Consider the following 17,293-nt stretch of genomic DNA (forward strand, 5'->3'; position numbering starts at 1 on the left):
TTGTATTGCAGCTTTCTGCAGTTTTTTCTCCATTTAAATAATACTTTGTTATTTTAAAATTCCTTCCAAAATAAACAACTTAATGTCTTCCCACATTTCAATCCAAATGGCAACATTTTTCCCACTTCCTTAACCTATCAATATCCCTCTGTAAATTGTTAATATCCTTGTAGCAACTTGCCTTTACACTTATTTTTGTGTCATTTGCAAATTTGGCACCAGTACATTCACTACTGGTGGATGTACTCCAAGTCACTAATATTTATTGTAAACAGTTGCAGTCCTAGCACTGATCACTGTGGAAGCCCACCTGTTACATGTCATCAACCTGGAAAATAAACCCTTATCCCCCACTTGCTGTTTCCTGTCCATTAGCTAATTCTCTATCCATGCCAATGTCCTACCTCCAACAGCATGGGCTTTTATCTTATGAATTAATTTTTATGCAATACCTTATCGAATGACTTCTGGAAGTCCAAATATGACACCCCTACTGGTTACGCTCCTTCTACAGCGTTACTTGAATTCCCACTATTGATTTAAAATGTTAATTTCTTTTCTCTCCATAGATGTTGCCTGACTTGTTGACCACTTGCAACTTTTTTTATTATCTTCATTTAGGAACATAGGAATATAGGAACAGGAGTAGGCTTCTCAGCCCCTCAGGTCAGCTCTGCCATTCAGTAAAGTCATGGCTGATCTGTGGCTTAACTATATGCTTTCCTTGGGCCCATATCCCTTGATTCTCTAGTTGAATAAGTTTGTCTATATCAGATTTATATTTACCAATTGAATTTGCGTTGATCTCCATTTGAGGGTGGGATTTCCAAACCTGCATGTTGAAGTTCTGTCTAATATCTCTCCTGAATGGCCTGGTCCTAATTCTTAAAGTATATCCCCTGATTCTTGAACCTTCAACCAGTGAAAATGGTTTATCTTTATCTACCCTGTCTTTCCCTGTTAATATCCTGAAGACTTTGATTATACCACTCCTTAATGTTCTAAATTCGAGAGAATAAAGACCTAATTTGTCTAATCTCTCCTCATAAATTAAACCCTGAAGTCCAGCAATCATCCTTGTAAACCTCCCTCCAGAGTCAAAACATGATTCCAAAGATGGGTGCCCAGATCTGCTTACAGTCGTCTGAATGGACTTAGATTAGATTCTCTACAGTGTGGAAACAGGCCATTCAGCGCAACAAATCCACACCGACCGTCCAAAGAGTAACCCACCCAGACCCATTTCCCTCTGACTAATGCACATAACACTATGGGCAATTTAGCCTGGCCAATTCACCTGACCTGCACTTCTTTGGACATTGGGAGGAAACCCACGCAGACACAGGGAGAATGCACAAACTCGGCACTGACAGTTGCCAGAGGCTGGAATCGAACCTGGTTCCCTGGCACTGTGAGGCAGCATTGCTCACCACCGAGCCACCGTGCTGCCTCATGGTAGTCCTTTTTATTGGTTTTTATATTTGTTCCATTCCGTGGGATCTTGATTGATTGATTGATTGAATGATTTATTGTCACTTATATTTAAGAGAAAATACAGTGAAAAGCTTCAACTGTCACAACGCTATGGTGCCACTTTGAATAGAAAAAAAATTAAAAAGATATAACCAAAAGAGAGTCCATTGTCATTCTTTAACCGCTGTTGCCCAACCATTTTTCTGACCCACCATGGTCAGAGTTGCCACATTTCAGGCACCATCTCTTGCTACTGGACCCACCTTGCTAACTCTGCTATCAGTGCAGATGCCCCTCCATCACTACCTCGCCACTACCAGCACTGTCAGTGCAGATGCCCCTCCACCACCACCTTGCCACTGCCAGCGCTGTCAGTGCAGATGCCCCTCCACCACTACCTTGCCACGCCAGCACTGTCAGTGCAGATGCCCCTCCACCACTACCTTGCTGCTGCCAGCACTGGACTCACTGGTATTAGTGATGCCACTCTTCAGAATCTGTACTGTTCTTTGTGATTTTATAAAACCTTTCTTTTAATTTTATGCTGTCCCTTACACCTTTTGTGGGGTGGAACTTTTCTTTCTCATGGGTACAAACCTTTAAATGTTTAGTCAAAAATTAGAGATGTCCTTGATTAAAACATTTTACATCTGTATCTCTTTTTAGTTCTGGTGAAAGGTAATTGCCCTGAAACTTTGGGTCTTATTTTAACTGTGGACAAATGGATAGCTTTTGAGTATGTCGAGGTCTCGCCCATTAACTCTTGTTTCTGCCTCTACTGCTGCTGTCTGACCTGCTATGTCTTTAAAACATTTAATGTTAGGAACAAGGATGGTAGCAATCTGCACTCTTTAGACGTTTGAAATGTAATTGTTGGAGCAGCTTGAGTACACAATGGGCAAAGTGAAAAGTGTCAGTAAGACAGCATAGCAATAAAACAAGGATACTCTTGTCTGCAATTATTTATAGGCTCATTCTCTGCTTCCAAACGCTTTCCAGGGATTGGTTGGTTGGTTAGTCAATCAAATACAAAAGCAGATAATGTTTTATCAGCCAACCTCCTTAGCGCAGAGTATAATCCTAAGTACACCTGTTATGGCGATGTAATATATACTATTAAAATATTATGCGATGTTACATTTACAGCAAAAATATGTGGAAGACCTTAATTTTGTTAAATTTAAAGGCATCTTAAATGCCAAACGTGCTTTTCGAAATAAATACAAAACAAACGGAATTTGTAAAAATATACTGACGCTGCATGTCTACACACTGATTTGTTTTGTTTTAACCCCAGTTTGCAGACTGGACGCCTCTGAAAGCAGCACGATCTGAAACTCTGGCAGTGTTTACCTGACAGGATGTGAGAGACGCATCGTTGCAGGTTAAGGGAGCGGGGTCTGAAACAACCCACGGGCTCTGAATGGACAGTGCAAATGTCAATCACCCTATGGCAACCAATGGTCATCCCGCTATCCAGCTGTCGTTGCTTTCTGTAGCCATTGGGCTGTCGATCTGTGGCATGATTTCTCCTTGACTGAGACGGAAGAGTGAGGACTAAGGTTAAAATAAGTTGTCTTGTGTGTTTCTTTCCGAATGAACTGAGGACTGATGGAAGTGAATAAAGTGGACCTGTGTGACAGCTTGATAATCTGGGTAAGTGAGTGCTCCTTGAAGTGCAGTGAGTATCCCAGCCTAGTGCTGAGAGACTCACCTGGACTGTCCTCCTGTACAGGTGTAATGTCAGGTTTTCAAACAGCCATGATGGCCCTCAGCGAGCACAGCTGCGACTGTATTGTCGACAACGATTGCATTGCTCGAAAACACTTCAAAGATGCCCCAATTGTCAAGATTGTGTTGGGTTTTGTCAGTCTCAAGTTAAATAGTGCAGCAGGAGCGGGTTTTACGCATCTCTTATTGCACGGGGAACACTGTACAGATTTAAAGTCATGTTTAAATGGGCTGGAGCCAATTTCTCCACTCTCAATATTAATGAAACAGTATACTGCACTTATTCTTTACTTAGAAACAATTTTACTTGAAATATATTTAAAATATATTAAAACAGAACAATTATGGGACGACTTTCCAAATAAGTAGTTGCATTGAACTGCTCCAAATAAGTAATTGCATTGAAATGTAGTGCATGGGCCACCAATTGTACAGGAAGATGTAGTTTAACTGCGGATGACTGAGAATTAACACTGATATCACCTTTTGAGAATTCCCAAACTAGCTCAATGGCAGGATTTATCAATGCTTTAAAATATTTTATGTTAATGAAACAGATTATTAATAGTCAAATCACAGAATTACTGATTTTGCCACGCATTGTGAACTATGAACATGTTTTTAGATCTTTAAAAGTTTAATGTGTGGATCCTCTTCTGAGAAAAGCTAAGTTATGTGAAGTAGTTTTCATGTTATACTAACTCATTCCAAGAATCAAATTACAGATTAGTTATGTTTTTAATTGTTGTTTTAAATCCATTGGATGAAAGTATATTTTCTTGCTTTTAAGAATTGGTTGTCCATGGCAGAATTTAGCTTTCAAAAAGATAATTTCTTAATATCTATTTTATTTTTCTGAAAATGAAAAAAAATTGATTCAGGTAGCACTTGTGGAGAGAGAAACAGAGTAAGCATTTCAGTTTTTTGACCTCTCATCAATTCTAATAAAGTAAAAGGTAATCGATCTGAAATGGTAACTATTTCTGTCTCATTAGATTAGATGAGATTAGATTCCCTACAGTGTGGAAACAGGCCCTTCGGCCCAACCAGTCCACACCGACCCTCCGAGGAGTAACCCATCCAGACCCATTTTCTGCTGACTAATGCACCTAACACTATGGGCAATTTAGCATGGCCAATTCACCTGACCTGCACATCTTGGGACTGTGGGAGGAAACCGGAGCACCTGGAGGAAACCCATGGAGAGAATGTGCAGACTCCACACATTCCTGAGGGCTGGAATCGAACCTGGGACCCTGGTGCTGTGAGGCAGCAGTAGATGTTGCCTGATCTGAGTATTTCGAACATCTTTTTTTAATTTCAAATTTCCAGTATCTAGAGTATGTTTCTTTTTGTTTCTCTATATTGGCCACTGGATAGAATTCAGATTAAAAATAATGAATACATTTGCATTCAATTATGCTGTGGTACTTGGGCAATATTACAACCCATGAAAGCAAAGCTTTGTGTATACTTTGCTTTCTCCACTGGTGTAGTTTTATCCTATATTTTGCTTTTCTAATAGAAATTTACTTCATTCTCTTGTGAACTCCACAATAAGGTCAAGATATAATTGTACACTCAGTTAAGATTAACATGTTCAGTATATGGTGTAAGGTGTAAATTTAGTAATTACAATGATCAAGTTAGATTCAGTTTGAAGATAGCATCAGTGCTGTCCAATCACAGGATCACATGCAACAGTAGGTGTTTGTTTTGTGAATACGTGTGTTGATTGAGTTCATTCTGTTCTTGCCTATTATAAATGACTGAATTAAACTGCATGTTCCTTCAATCAGCAAATCATTAGGATGTAAGCCTTCCATATCTGACATCACATTGGCGCTGTAAAATCTACTATTAAATGTGATTCTGTATTCGATAACATTTGCTGAACAATCTTGCAATGAACCCTAAACTAACAATCAATTCAAAATAATTATTTGAGTTTGCTAGAAGTAATATGCATTTATATGCAGGCACTTGTTCTCTGCAAACAAAATGAATATGTTCACAAAGTCCAAGACACCTTTTTTGAATTGCCTAGGGGTTTGGGAAACCTGTAATTTTCCATTGTTTTCCATATGGCAAAACTTAGGTCAGTCATAGAATCCCTCCAGTGTGGAAGCAGGCAATTTGGCCCCTTGATTCCACATCGGCCATCCATGGAACCTCCCAATCAAACCCACCTCATCCCTGTAACGCTGCATTTCCCATGGCTTATCCACTTAACCTGAACATCCATGGATACTATGGGCAATTTATTATTGCCAATCCACCTAATCTGCACATTTTTGGACAATGGGAGGAAACAGGACCACCCAGATGAAACCACACAGACACAAGAAGAATGTGCAAACTCCACACAGACAGTTGCCAGAGGCAGGAATTGAATCCAGATCCCCGATGCTGTGAGGCAGTAATGCTAACCACTGAACCATCATGTCACTGTCAACATTACAATTAATCAACATTCCTTTTTTTTCCCCTGTAGTATAAATGGTTGTGATCATGTTAAAATTCTTGCATTTGTCCTGAGTGAAGCTGAAATACTTCAGCTTATGTCATCTTCGTCACAAATTGATCGACCATGATCTTGTTGAATGCAGGCTTAAGGGGCCAAGTAGTCTCCTTCTGTCCCTAATTAATATATTTGTATGTTTTCAGCAATATTAAAGATTTATATGTTAAGTGACTTATTAATGCTATGTTGGACTCCTTTTGTGAATGGACATCTGGCTGTAGATGTACTTTGAAAGTTCTGAGGATTAATGTAGACATGATTGCATGGCATTGAATGTTTGTCCTGTGTTTATATTTATACTGTAATTGATACTAACTTTGTGACATGGAAGTCATGGTTTAATAATGCATTTTGTAATGTTATATTGATGCTATTGAAGATTTATTCTTTGACCTAAAGGAGCAGAGAGATTTCATAGTTTGCTTTGATCACTTATTTGATATGGTCCATTTAGAGAAATGAAAAAAAGATAAGTGGGCGGCACGGTGGCACAGTGGTTAGCACTGCTGCCTCACAGCGCCAGAGACCCGGGTTCAATTCCCACCTCAGGCAACTCTCTGTGTGGAGTTTGCACATTCTCCCCGTGTCTGCGTGGGTTTCCTCCGGGTGCTCCGGTTTCCTCCCACACTCCAAAGATGTGCAGGTCAGGTGAATTGGCCATGCTAAATTGCCCATAGTGTTAGGTAAGGGGTAGATGTAGGGGTATGGGTGAGTTGCGCTTCGGCGGGGCGGTGTGGACTTGTTGGGCCGAAGGGCCTGTTTCCACACTGTAAGTAATCTAATCTAATCTAATCTAATCTAATAAATGCAAAATGACAGCTTAAATGACCTGTTCACTGTCGTGGTTTTGTTTTGGAGAACAGTTTTAAGTTTGAACTCTTAAGTTTGAAGGAAAAAGGGAAATAGAGGGTTGAAGGGTGTTGGGGAATATTGAGGATGTGCTTCACATCGTAAAGATTTGTAGTTGGACCATCCTTAATAAAGTCTTTGTGAATCAATAGCACTGTAATACTCCAGTGCAAGAGTCGGTATACCAACAATTCAGTCAATGACATCGGGTGATTCTCATTGTAATGATGCAGTTCAAAACTGTGATATTTTATTTACTGATGTTTTACAGTGAATATGTCAGTTTCTTCATAGTGAAGCAAAGGAGATATATGAATTTCACATTAGGACATAAGGGATAACTTTCTTTCCATTTTTTTAAGACATAATGTGATACTTGCATAAATAAATTCCTAAAGTACTGTTTTTTGTGAAGTTAGTTTTAGACAGTAGTTTGGCACTGAAGTGGTTCAATGCATTGGAGCAGTGACATTTTGTGTAGTAGCATTGAAGGATGCAATATTTGGTCATCTTCCTCATAATGCTGAGTTTCTGATGTGGGCTGTCAATGTTGGAAAAAGCCAAGCAGCTATTGGGCAGTTGGCACTTTCCCTTAGGAAGAGAGGACTATCCAAAAATGATTGGTCCTCGCATCTTAACCACTACTCTTGTTTTTTAGGACATTCCTAAAAATATAATTCCCTGATTAAACTTTTGGTCAGCTGTTCTAATTTGTGTCTTGGTACCAATTTTTTTTTAATGACTCTCAATTTAAGCACTTTGGAATGTTTCCACATGTTAACTAACCTAAATTCATGCAAATTATCAATGTACATTTCAGATTTTCATTGAGACTTAACTTCTGCGAATAAAACCTAAATACAAAATTAAAGAATGAATCATTGTGCTATAACTATCTATAATTCTGCAGAGGAGCCATTTGAGCCAGTGTGTCCATGCTAGTTCTCTGTAAAGAAATTCAGCTAGTCTATTCCCTCATCTTTTCCCCACAACTCTACAAATATTTTCTGTCCATATAATGACCCAATTCCCTTTTGAAAGCCACAATTGAATTTGCCTTCCCCCACACTGTCTCGTACAAAGGATTTCAGATGATAACTATGTGCTGGCTAAACTGTAGTATGCATCACTTATATGTCCCAGTTCACCTTTGGATCTTTTTTTGCTATTCTGACAATTTAATAATTTTCTCTACTCTGTTTGGACTGTTCATGATTTTGAACAACTTTATCAAATCTCCTCTTATTCTTCCACACCTCTAAGACAAACAGCCCTGACGTTTCCATTTTTTCTGTGTGACTGAAGTGTCTCATTCCCCAGACCAAGCCGCCTCAAGATAAGAAGATGGTCTAGATCTGATTTTTTTTTTCTTATTTTAAACATGGGTGTAAGGCATTGCACTCCAGATGTTATTCAGTTGGTCCAACTATGCAAATCACACTTTACTTTTATGATGTGGAGATGCTGGTATTGGACTGGGGCAGACAAGATTAGAAGTCACACAACATCAGGTTATCATCCAATAGGTTTATTTAAAATCACAAGCTTTTGGAACACTGCTCCTTATTCAAATAAATCTGTTGGATTATAACCTGGTGTTGTGTGACATCTGACTTTGTTCTTATGCTACAGCTAAAATATAGATTTTTTTAAAATTGGCTTTACTGTAACTCTATCAAAATGCTTAATCAAATCATAGTAATTAACCTAATTAACCTAACAGCCCTATTCACATCCATCAACATCAACCTGGCCAAGGAAACTACACTATTGGAAGAACCAAAGACACATCCACCAAACACCACAAACTTAATCAGCAAGGATAATATTGTCAAGCTAGTGGACCTATGCCTTACCACCCACTTCACCTTCAACAACTAAACCTACAGACAAACCAACAGAACAACCATGGGATTGCCAATGTCAAGGTTCTTAGCAGAGGCAGTAATGCAGAGACTCAAACAAACAGCTCTGCCAACCATCCAAACCAAACTTTGGGTCCGCTATGTGGTTGACTCCTTTGTCATCAATAAATAAAACAAATTAGAGGAAACCTTCAAGACCATCGACAATACCCTTACTGGTATAAAATTCACTAAAGAGAAGGAAAACAACAGCAAACTACCATTCCTAGGTGTCGCAGTACAGCAAACAGCCAATGGGGAACTTCAAATGAGCGTCTACAGGAAAACAATACATATGGATCAAATACTGAACTACAGAAGCAATCATAGCTAAAAATGTGTTGCTGGAAAAGCGCAGCAGGTCAGGCAGCATCCAAGGAACAGGAGAATCGACGTTTCCGATTCTCCTGTTCCTTGGATGCTGCCTGACCTGCTGCGCTTTTCCAGCAACACACTTTCAGCTCTGATCTCCAGCATCTGCAGTCCTCACTTTCTCCTACAGAAGCAATCATCCCAACATCCACAAACGAAGCTGCATTAGAACATTATTTCAATGAGCCACCACACCCTGTAGCATAGAGGAATTACAAAGAGCAGAGGAAAATCACCTATAAGTATTCAAAGAGAATGTGTACCCAATGAACACAGTCCACTGATTTCTCAGCAATAAACCCAAACAAGTAGATAAAATGAGCCCAGAAACCCTAGCCAGTCTCCTGTAGACGCTGGTTTGAAGTTCTTCATTGGCTATTTGCAGGAAGTGAACCCCAGTGTTTAACTGTAACAGAAAGAGGAAAACGAGCTTCCACATCCAGCTTCAAGACCACAGCAACTCCTGAAAGTAAAAATCCTGGTTTTATTGGACCTTGACCCCACCCATTCAGGTTGTTTCTATTGTTCCAACTTTTTTAAAAAACCAAGGCCTCACAAGCTGTTTAATTTAATGGCTTTGAGCAGACCACCTGGTGCCTCTGTCTGAACCTTTCTTCATTTTCAAAAAAATGACAAAATACACCTCTTAAAGCCATAGTATCGTCACACAGAAACCATTCATGTAAATTATTTCTGATGCCTTTTCATCTTGCCTGAAATATAAGGCATATAAATGGAGGTATTACTCCAGTTGATTCTGAACTGGTGTTTTATAACTTCCTTACATTTGTATCCTCAACCTGTCCTACCACCTTCAAAAATTAGTGAATGTATGGCTCTAGGTCTCTGCTCTGTAACTCTTTCTTATACATTATCTCTCCTCCCAAAATGTATCTCTTCACATTCTCTGCATTAAAATTCATCTATCTGTCCACTCCGTCCACCATCCTGTTTATCCTGTTTCACCTTTCATAAAAGCATCAATCTGAAATGTTCATTTGGTTTCTCTCTCCACAGATACGAACTGTTGTGCTCTACATTCTGAACGTTATTTATTACATTTCCTTCGGATTTCTAGCATTTCTGGTATTTTTCTTTTGTCAACATTGAGGTCCTGTTTTTATCAGTAACTGATACAATGCTGAGCAAGTCCTGAGAATGCATTATAACTGGTTGTCCTAAGATTGTTTTCCACTCTTAGTTGAAATAGAAAAAGTGATTTGCAATTAACATTTTTAAAAACTCAGGTCAACGTGGAGTTGTGAGAGAGCAGCATTTCATTTCTTGAACCAAGTGCTTCTAACATTCACCAAAGCTGATGCCAATATGTTGAGCCCAAACAGCAGAAAGTAAAGACTAAATGCCGATCAGGTTGTAACAAGAACCTTTGAGTTCACTTGCTACTCACAAAAAATACTTTATTGCTGGTGACATACCATGCAAATCTTCCAGGGGATGATCTTATCATTTCAATGCATAATGAACTACTACTTATGATTATTTAAGAAACTCGAAACAAATTAACAAGTTTATTGCCTGGCAAATTATCCAGATTTGAAATCTGATAGCTTGTCGGTTAAATGTATCCTTTCTCCTATATTTTTCAGAAAACATTGTGGTTTATGTTTGCCTATGCTATTGTCTTTGTCTTTGTATCCAAATAACTATCAGGCTTTCTTATAATTGAAACTCATGAAGGTTATTGACGAGCACTGGAAAAGTTTTTAGAATTTAAAATTTGCTTGAGAAGTGAAGCATATATGACTACCAGCTGCTGGAGGTCTTGCGTTTCTTGCTTGATTTCAATGTGGATAATTTCACACCTAGATACAGCTGTGTGCCTTGCTTTGTTCTACAGCAAAACATTGCTTTGATGGCAATTCAATCGGCTAATAAATCTGTAGTTTAAATCATTTCTCCAAAGGTCTGAACCACCCTTGAAGTGCCCTTCCTTCTTTGACCTATGAAAGGCTATGCTCAAAACTTTATTTATTGTATATCAGCTTTGGGACGGAAAGAATATTTCTGTTTGAATGGTGATCAAAATTCATTCATCAACATACTTTTATGTAACTTGTTTTTTTTCCCCCTAATGTCAAGGGAACAATCATCAGCGGCATATGCTACAAATAAGTATCTTTTAAATAAGATGGAGTTGATGTTAGTGCATCTGGAGACAATATGGAGAGTCCTATTGAACTCTGGATATTCACCCTGTTTCTGTTTCTACATATGCTGAAATTCTCCAGGACTTTGTTTTTATTAAAATTTGATTTAGAATTTAATTGTATTGCCACTTGACATTTAATTTGGATGTGAACATCTCCGTTGTCTTGCAAAAGTCTCATGCTGAATGGCCACTCAAAAGCTACTAGAGGCTATTCGGTGTAAATAACTTGTCCTTCAGGTCAGCACCTTGAGGATAGGAACAAAGGAGTAGGAGTAGGCTATTCAGCTCATCAAGCCCATTCCACCGTTCAGTATGATAATGCTGATCATTTACTTCAGTGCCTTTTTCCCCCAACCTGTCTCCATAGCCCTTTAGGTCATTGGTATTTAGAAATCACTCTATATCCACTTTAAACGTATTCAATGGCTTGGCTTCCACAGCTCTCTGGGATAGAGGAGTCCAAAGATTCAGAACCCTCCAGATAAAAACATTTCTCCTTATTTCAGTTGTAAATGGCTTCCCAATTATCCTGAAATTGTGTCGCCTGATTCTACAGTCCCCAAACGGGAAAGAGCTTAACTGCATCTACCCCGACTATCCCTTTCGGTATTTAGTATGTTTCAGAGAGGTCACCTCTCTTTCATTGTAATGTTAGAGAATATCAGCCCAGTTTGCCCAAACTGTCTTCATAGAACAAACCTGCAAAGCTGTGAGTAAGTCTGATGAAACTTTGCACTTCCCAAATGGCAATAATATCTTTCATAAGGTAAAAGGATAAATTTTTTTTTGAAAAGAAAATCATTCACAGGATGTGGGAGTCACTGGCTGGGCTTGCATTTATTGCCCATGTCTAGTTGTCATTGAGGAAGTGGTGGTGGGTTGCCTTTTTGAACTGATACAGTCCATTTGCTGTAATAGACACACAACACCATTTGGGAGGAAATTTCAGGATGTTGACCCAACAACACTAAAGAATAATGAAATAGATCCAAAGTCAGTATGGTGAGTAGCTTGGAAAGGAACTTGTGGGTAAGGGTGTTCCCATGTTGCTGCCTCCTGTCCTTGACAGTAATAGTCATGGTTTTGGAAGATGCTCTCTAAAGAGACATGGTATTCCAGGTGTGGTCTCACCTAGATAATGTGCAATGGAAGCAAGATTTTGCTGCATCTGTAATCAAAACCCCTGAGCTAAATTATATTTTTCTTCTAGCAGGGTTGCAATGTTTATTATAACATAAGAAACTGGTCATGGATATCATAGTTAATGCAGTGAATATTGAACTATTCTAACAGACGTTTACTACAGCTAGCTATTCCACACAGATATTTACATTTCTTAGACTCTGATCTGTCTGAGTTCATATTAAGCTGTTATGCAGAATGCTTTCACTACCATGTCAAGCTTCTATTGTTCCTGAGGAAAGATGGTTTATTACATCTTTATACCCTCCGATCACATGTTATGATAATGTAATGGTATTGTTGGAAATATATTACTCTTAGAAAAAACAGTGAAAGGAAGCTGAAGCACAGAAGTATTTGGACAGTTACTACATTGCAGAGAGTTTACTGTGTGACATCTTAGAGCTGAAGATTCAAAAGTTGGCAGATGTTGTAGCTCACCTATTGTTGACAAAAAGTCAGCTGTCTTTGTGAAAAGATCACAAGCCAAAACATTTAAGAGAGATATACTTTAATTACTTGATAAACCTAGTTTGCAAAAGAAGGGGCCTTGAACCTAAAACCTTAAAAGTTCCTGTAATGTTAAAGATCGACTACCCATGAGACATAACAAAGGCAAACCTACTTTCCCAACTACCTGCTGTACACACAGGTTAGCCTTCAGTAACTTATTGACGATGCTACCCATGTCCATTATCCATCTGCACCCTCTAATCTAAACATTTAATGAATAGTCTGCAGATATGATGCTTAAAAATGTGTTGCTGGAAAAGCGCAGCAGGTCAGGCAGCATCAAAAGAACAGGAGAATCGACGTTTCGGGCATAAGCCCTTCTTCAGGATATGATGCGCCTAGCAAAGTGAATAGTTTGACATTTTTTCCATTTCTATTTTACCTGCCATGTTCTTGTCCACTCACTATGTTTGTCCAGGTCCTCTTGAAGCCCCTTTGCATCTTCCACGCAACATACGTTTCCATTTAGCTTCGATTTAGCAATGAACTTGGAAATATTACATTTGGTCTGACTTATCAACCTTCAGTACCATTAAATTTTCAAACATAACCTTGTTTCTAATTTTCTTCTAATCCTCATTCTCTGTCATCCCTTTGTTCTCTAATCCTGGGAAATATTACATTTAATTGAGTTAAGACAGACACAAAGTAATAGAACATAGATAAAACATAGAAAAATACAGCGCAGTACAGGCCCTTTGGCCCTCGATGTTGCGCTGATCCAAGCCCACCTAACCTACGCTAGCCCACTATCCTCCATATGCCTATCCAATGCCCATTTAAATGCCCATAAAGAGGGAGTGTCCACCACTGCTACTGGCAGGGCATTCCATGAACTCACGACTCGCTGAGTAAAGAATCTACCCCTAACATCTGTCCTATACCTACCACCCCTTAATTTAAAGCTATGCCCCCTCGTAAAACCTGACTCCATACGTGGAAAAAGGTTCTCATGGTCAATCCTATCTAAACGCCTAATCATCTTGTACACCTCTATCAAGTCACCCCTAAACCTTCTTTTCTCCAATGAAAACAGCCCCAAGTGCCTCAGCCTTTCCTCATACGATCTTCCTACCATACCAGGCAACACCCTGGTAAACCTCTTCTGCACCCGTTCCAGTGCCTCCACATCCTTCCTATAGTATGGTGACCAAAACTGCACACAATACTCCAGATGCGGCTGCACCAGAGTCTTCTACAACTGCAACATGACCTCAGGACTCCGGAACTCAATTCCTCTACCAATAAAAGCCAGTACGCCATATGCCTTCTTCACTGCACTATTTACCTGGGTGGTAATCATTAAGCCTCTCTGCCATTTCTCTGTTCCCGATTGTAAATGCTCCTGATTCTGCCTCTAATAAAGCCATGCTTGTCTTAGCTAAACACTACCTTTTCACATAGTTATAGAAGCTTTTACTGTCCATTTTTATATTATCCCTTTCTTACTCCTCCATTTCTATATTCTAAACTACTCCCACTCCTTGTGTTTACTACTATTTTAGGGAAACTTTATAGGTCTTTTCTTATAATCTTAATCTCAAATATTCCTTAACTTCCTTTGACATTTTGGGGGTCATTGTACCTTTAAAGAATTTATAGTTGCTGTAAATAATTGTGTCACAATTCTTGAAAGATTACACATAACCTAGGTATAGACTTCTGTTTTACCATATTTTTCACAGTTCACCTCAGCCAATTTGATCCACTTGCCTTAATGATTTGGCTTCAAATTGCATTACCTCAATTTCAAACATTGTGTACTCTTCAAACACATTATGGCCACTCATCTATAATGGTTCTTCTTCAAGATTAATAATTAGCTCCAGAAGTAGGTATTAGATCTAAAAATAGCCTGTTCTCTAGTCAGTGCCTCAACATACTGATCTAGAAAACCACCCCAACACACTAGAAATTCATCCTTTACATCATTTGTTCTCATTAGATTTACTCAGTCTATATGCAGATTGAAATCACTGATGATAAACATATTAACCATGTTACATTCTTCTCTAGTCTCTTGATTAATACATGTAACCAGTATTATACATCAAGCAGAATCAGTATAGCTTTCTGAAGGTGTAGTCATATCCAAAAAAACAATAAGAATTCTTTGAAGAAGTAACAAGAAGGACAGATAAAAGGGAAGCATGGGTTATAATATATTTGGATTTCTTGAAGATGTTTGATAAGCTATTGCCCATTAGGCTACTTATTAGTTGGCAAAAACTCTGATCCAATTAAGAGACAGGGAGTTGGGATAAGGGTAGCATTTTCAGGATGGCAAACTATAACTGGTGGAGTGCCACAATGATCAGTGCTGGGATGACAATTATTTGCAATATATATTTGTGGTTTAGATAAAGAGTGAATTTACAAAAGCCAAATTTGTGGATGACCCAAAATAAGTGGGAAAGCAAGTGGTGAGGATAGCACAATGTATCTTTAAAGGGATATAGATAGGTTAAATGAGTGAACAAGAACTTAGCAAACAGAATATGATGTGAGAAAATGTGACATTCCAGTGTCTACAGTTTTGTTTTTGTCTGTGCACTTTGGTAGGCAGAATAGAGATGAATATTTTGTCAATGGAGAAAGACTACAGAAGGCTACAGTGTAGAGGATATTGGATATCCTCCATGAAACTATCCAAACTATGTCATTCCTTCCCAGGCATAGAATCTAAAACTCTTGCAAATAATTCTTTCTCCATCTGTAGATCTGCAGCCCCTTAAAGCTATGATTTTTCTTTAAAAGATTATATGTTCTCTGTCTCAATGAGATCCTGTGGTCAAATATTCCAAAATATAAGATGTACAAAAATGCATATCTTATTGTATCCATTAGTTATGCTCCAAATTCTATTTTAAAAGACTCATAATTAAGCTTACTTTAAGACTAGTCAATTATGTCATTCTATGAATAGCTAATACCACCTCTGCTTCTCAGTGAAGAAACAAACTTTTTCCAAATCTGATCCATCTATCCTAACTGGAAAGTAATGGAAAGAAAACCCACCATTTCTTTATTGAGATTGAAGACAGGCAGCTTGGTTTCACATCTGAGTATGTTATTCTGTCATGATCAACATAGCATTATATGGCACAGCTGAGATAAGAAATGTAACATGACTTTGGCACAGTGAATCTTTGGAAATATACCAATGAATCATTATAGTATTGTTTTGTGTTAACATTCAAAACATACAAGAGCTAAAACATAGTGCACTGTCAAAATAAATTGTGACTAAACTGATAAATTGATAGCATGTCTCTGTGGCCCTTTTTCTGTTTTCTAATATAACAAATCAGTGTGTCTTGTTACACTAATCAAATAATATTCAGACACAGGATCTATGTTAGTGCACTATTTTCAGGAGTGGAACTTAATACATGTACATAACAAGAAAGACTTCTTTTAACATGGCAGTTTCCATGACCATAGGACCTTCAGATGCATTAGACCCAAAGAAGAACTTTCAAACTGCATTACACAAAAACTGTATAAAGCATAGCAGCCAACAAACTCCCTCTCACATTTAATGTAATAATGAACAGATCGACTATTTTAATGATTTTAATGGAGTAATAAATATAGGCCAGAGCGTTAAGGTTAACAACTCCACTCTTCGTTCAAATAGAGCAGAGATATCACCACCTGAGAGGGCAATCTTCGGTTTAAAGTTTAATCCAAAACACAGCATCCCTGACAGAATAGCACTCCCTTAATGCTATGTTGGAATGTCAGCTTTTGGAATTTGGAGAGGAACTTGAATCCTCGAGCTTCTTTCTCAGAGGTGAGGATACAGTGATCTACAGCTGACACCATAAGTGCTCAACTTAACATCTTTATGGAGGGAGGGAACTAACTGGACTCATCAGCTATGAGCTTTTAGCTGATAAGAGAGTATGAGGCGTATCCTGAAATTCATATACAGCCAGTATGGGTCGATGTGAAATGAAGGAGTATTTAATTTCATGGTTTATGGTAAGTAGAGCTGCATTCTGAGGTGAATCACATAGAGTCATACAGCACAGAAACAGACCCTTCAGGCCAACTATTCTACGTCGTACATAATCCCAAACTAATCTAGTCCCACCTGCCTGCTCCTGGCCCATATCTCTACAAACCTTTCCTATTCATGTATTTACACCCGTGTCTTTTAAATGTTGTAACTGTTCCCCCATCCACCATTTCCTCAGGAAGTTCATTTGAAGTGTGAACTGCCCTCTCTGTTTTTAAAAAAAAACTTGCCCCTCATGTTGTTTTTAAATCTTTCTCCTTAAAGATATGCCACCTTGTCTTGAAATTCCCCATCCAAGGGAAAAGACACTTACTATCAACCATATCTGTACCCCTCATGATTTTATAAAGGCACCTCGTAACCTCCCATGCACCAATGGAAAAAGATCCCAGCCTATCCAACCTTTCTCCATAACTCAACCCTTCCATATCCAGCAACATCCTGGTAAAACTGTCCTTAAAACTCTCTTGCTTACTAATATCCTTCCTATAACAGGGCAACCAGAACTGGACACAATACTCCAGAAGAGGCCTCACCAATGTCCTGTACAA

General features: G+C 38.6%; 1 protein-coding gene across 1 annotated transcript in view; it reads left to right on the forward strand.

Moving 5' to 3' along the window:
- Nucleotides 1-2,955: 2,955 nt before the first annotated feature.
- hook1 (hook microtubule-tethering protein 1) overlaps nt 2,956-17,293 on the forward strand; it is an 87,690-nt gene continuing 73,352 nt past the window's right edge. Inside the window, exon 1 of the mRNA XM_072574229.1 lies at nt 2,956-3,129. Within this exon, the coding sequence (XP_072430330.1) occupies nt 3,085-3,129 (45 nt within the window). The 5' untranslated portion in view covers nt 2,956-3,084. The remainder of the gene's footprint in view (nt 3,130-17,293) is intronic.

The sequence above is a fragment of the Chiloscyllium punctatum genome, chromosome 7, assembly GCF_047496795.1.
Source record: "Chiloscyllium punctatum isolate Juve2018m chromosome 7, sChiPun1.3, whole genome shotgun sequence".
NCBI classification, from domain to species: domain Eukaryota; kingdom Metazoa; phylum Chordata; class Chondrichthyes; order Orectolobiformes; family Hemiscylliidae; genus Chiloscyllium; species Chiloscyllium punctatum.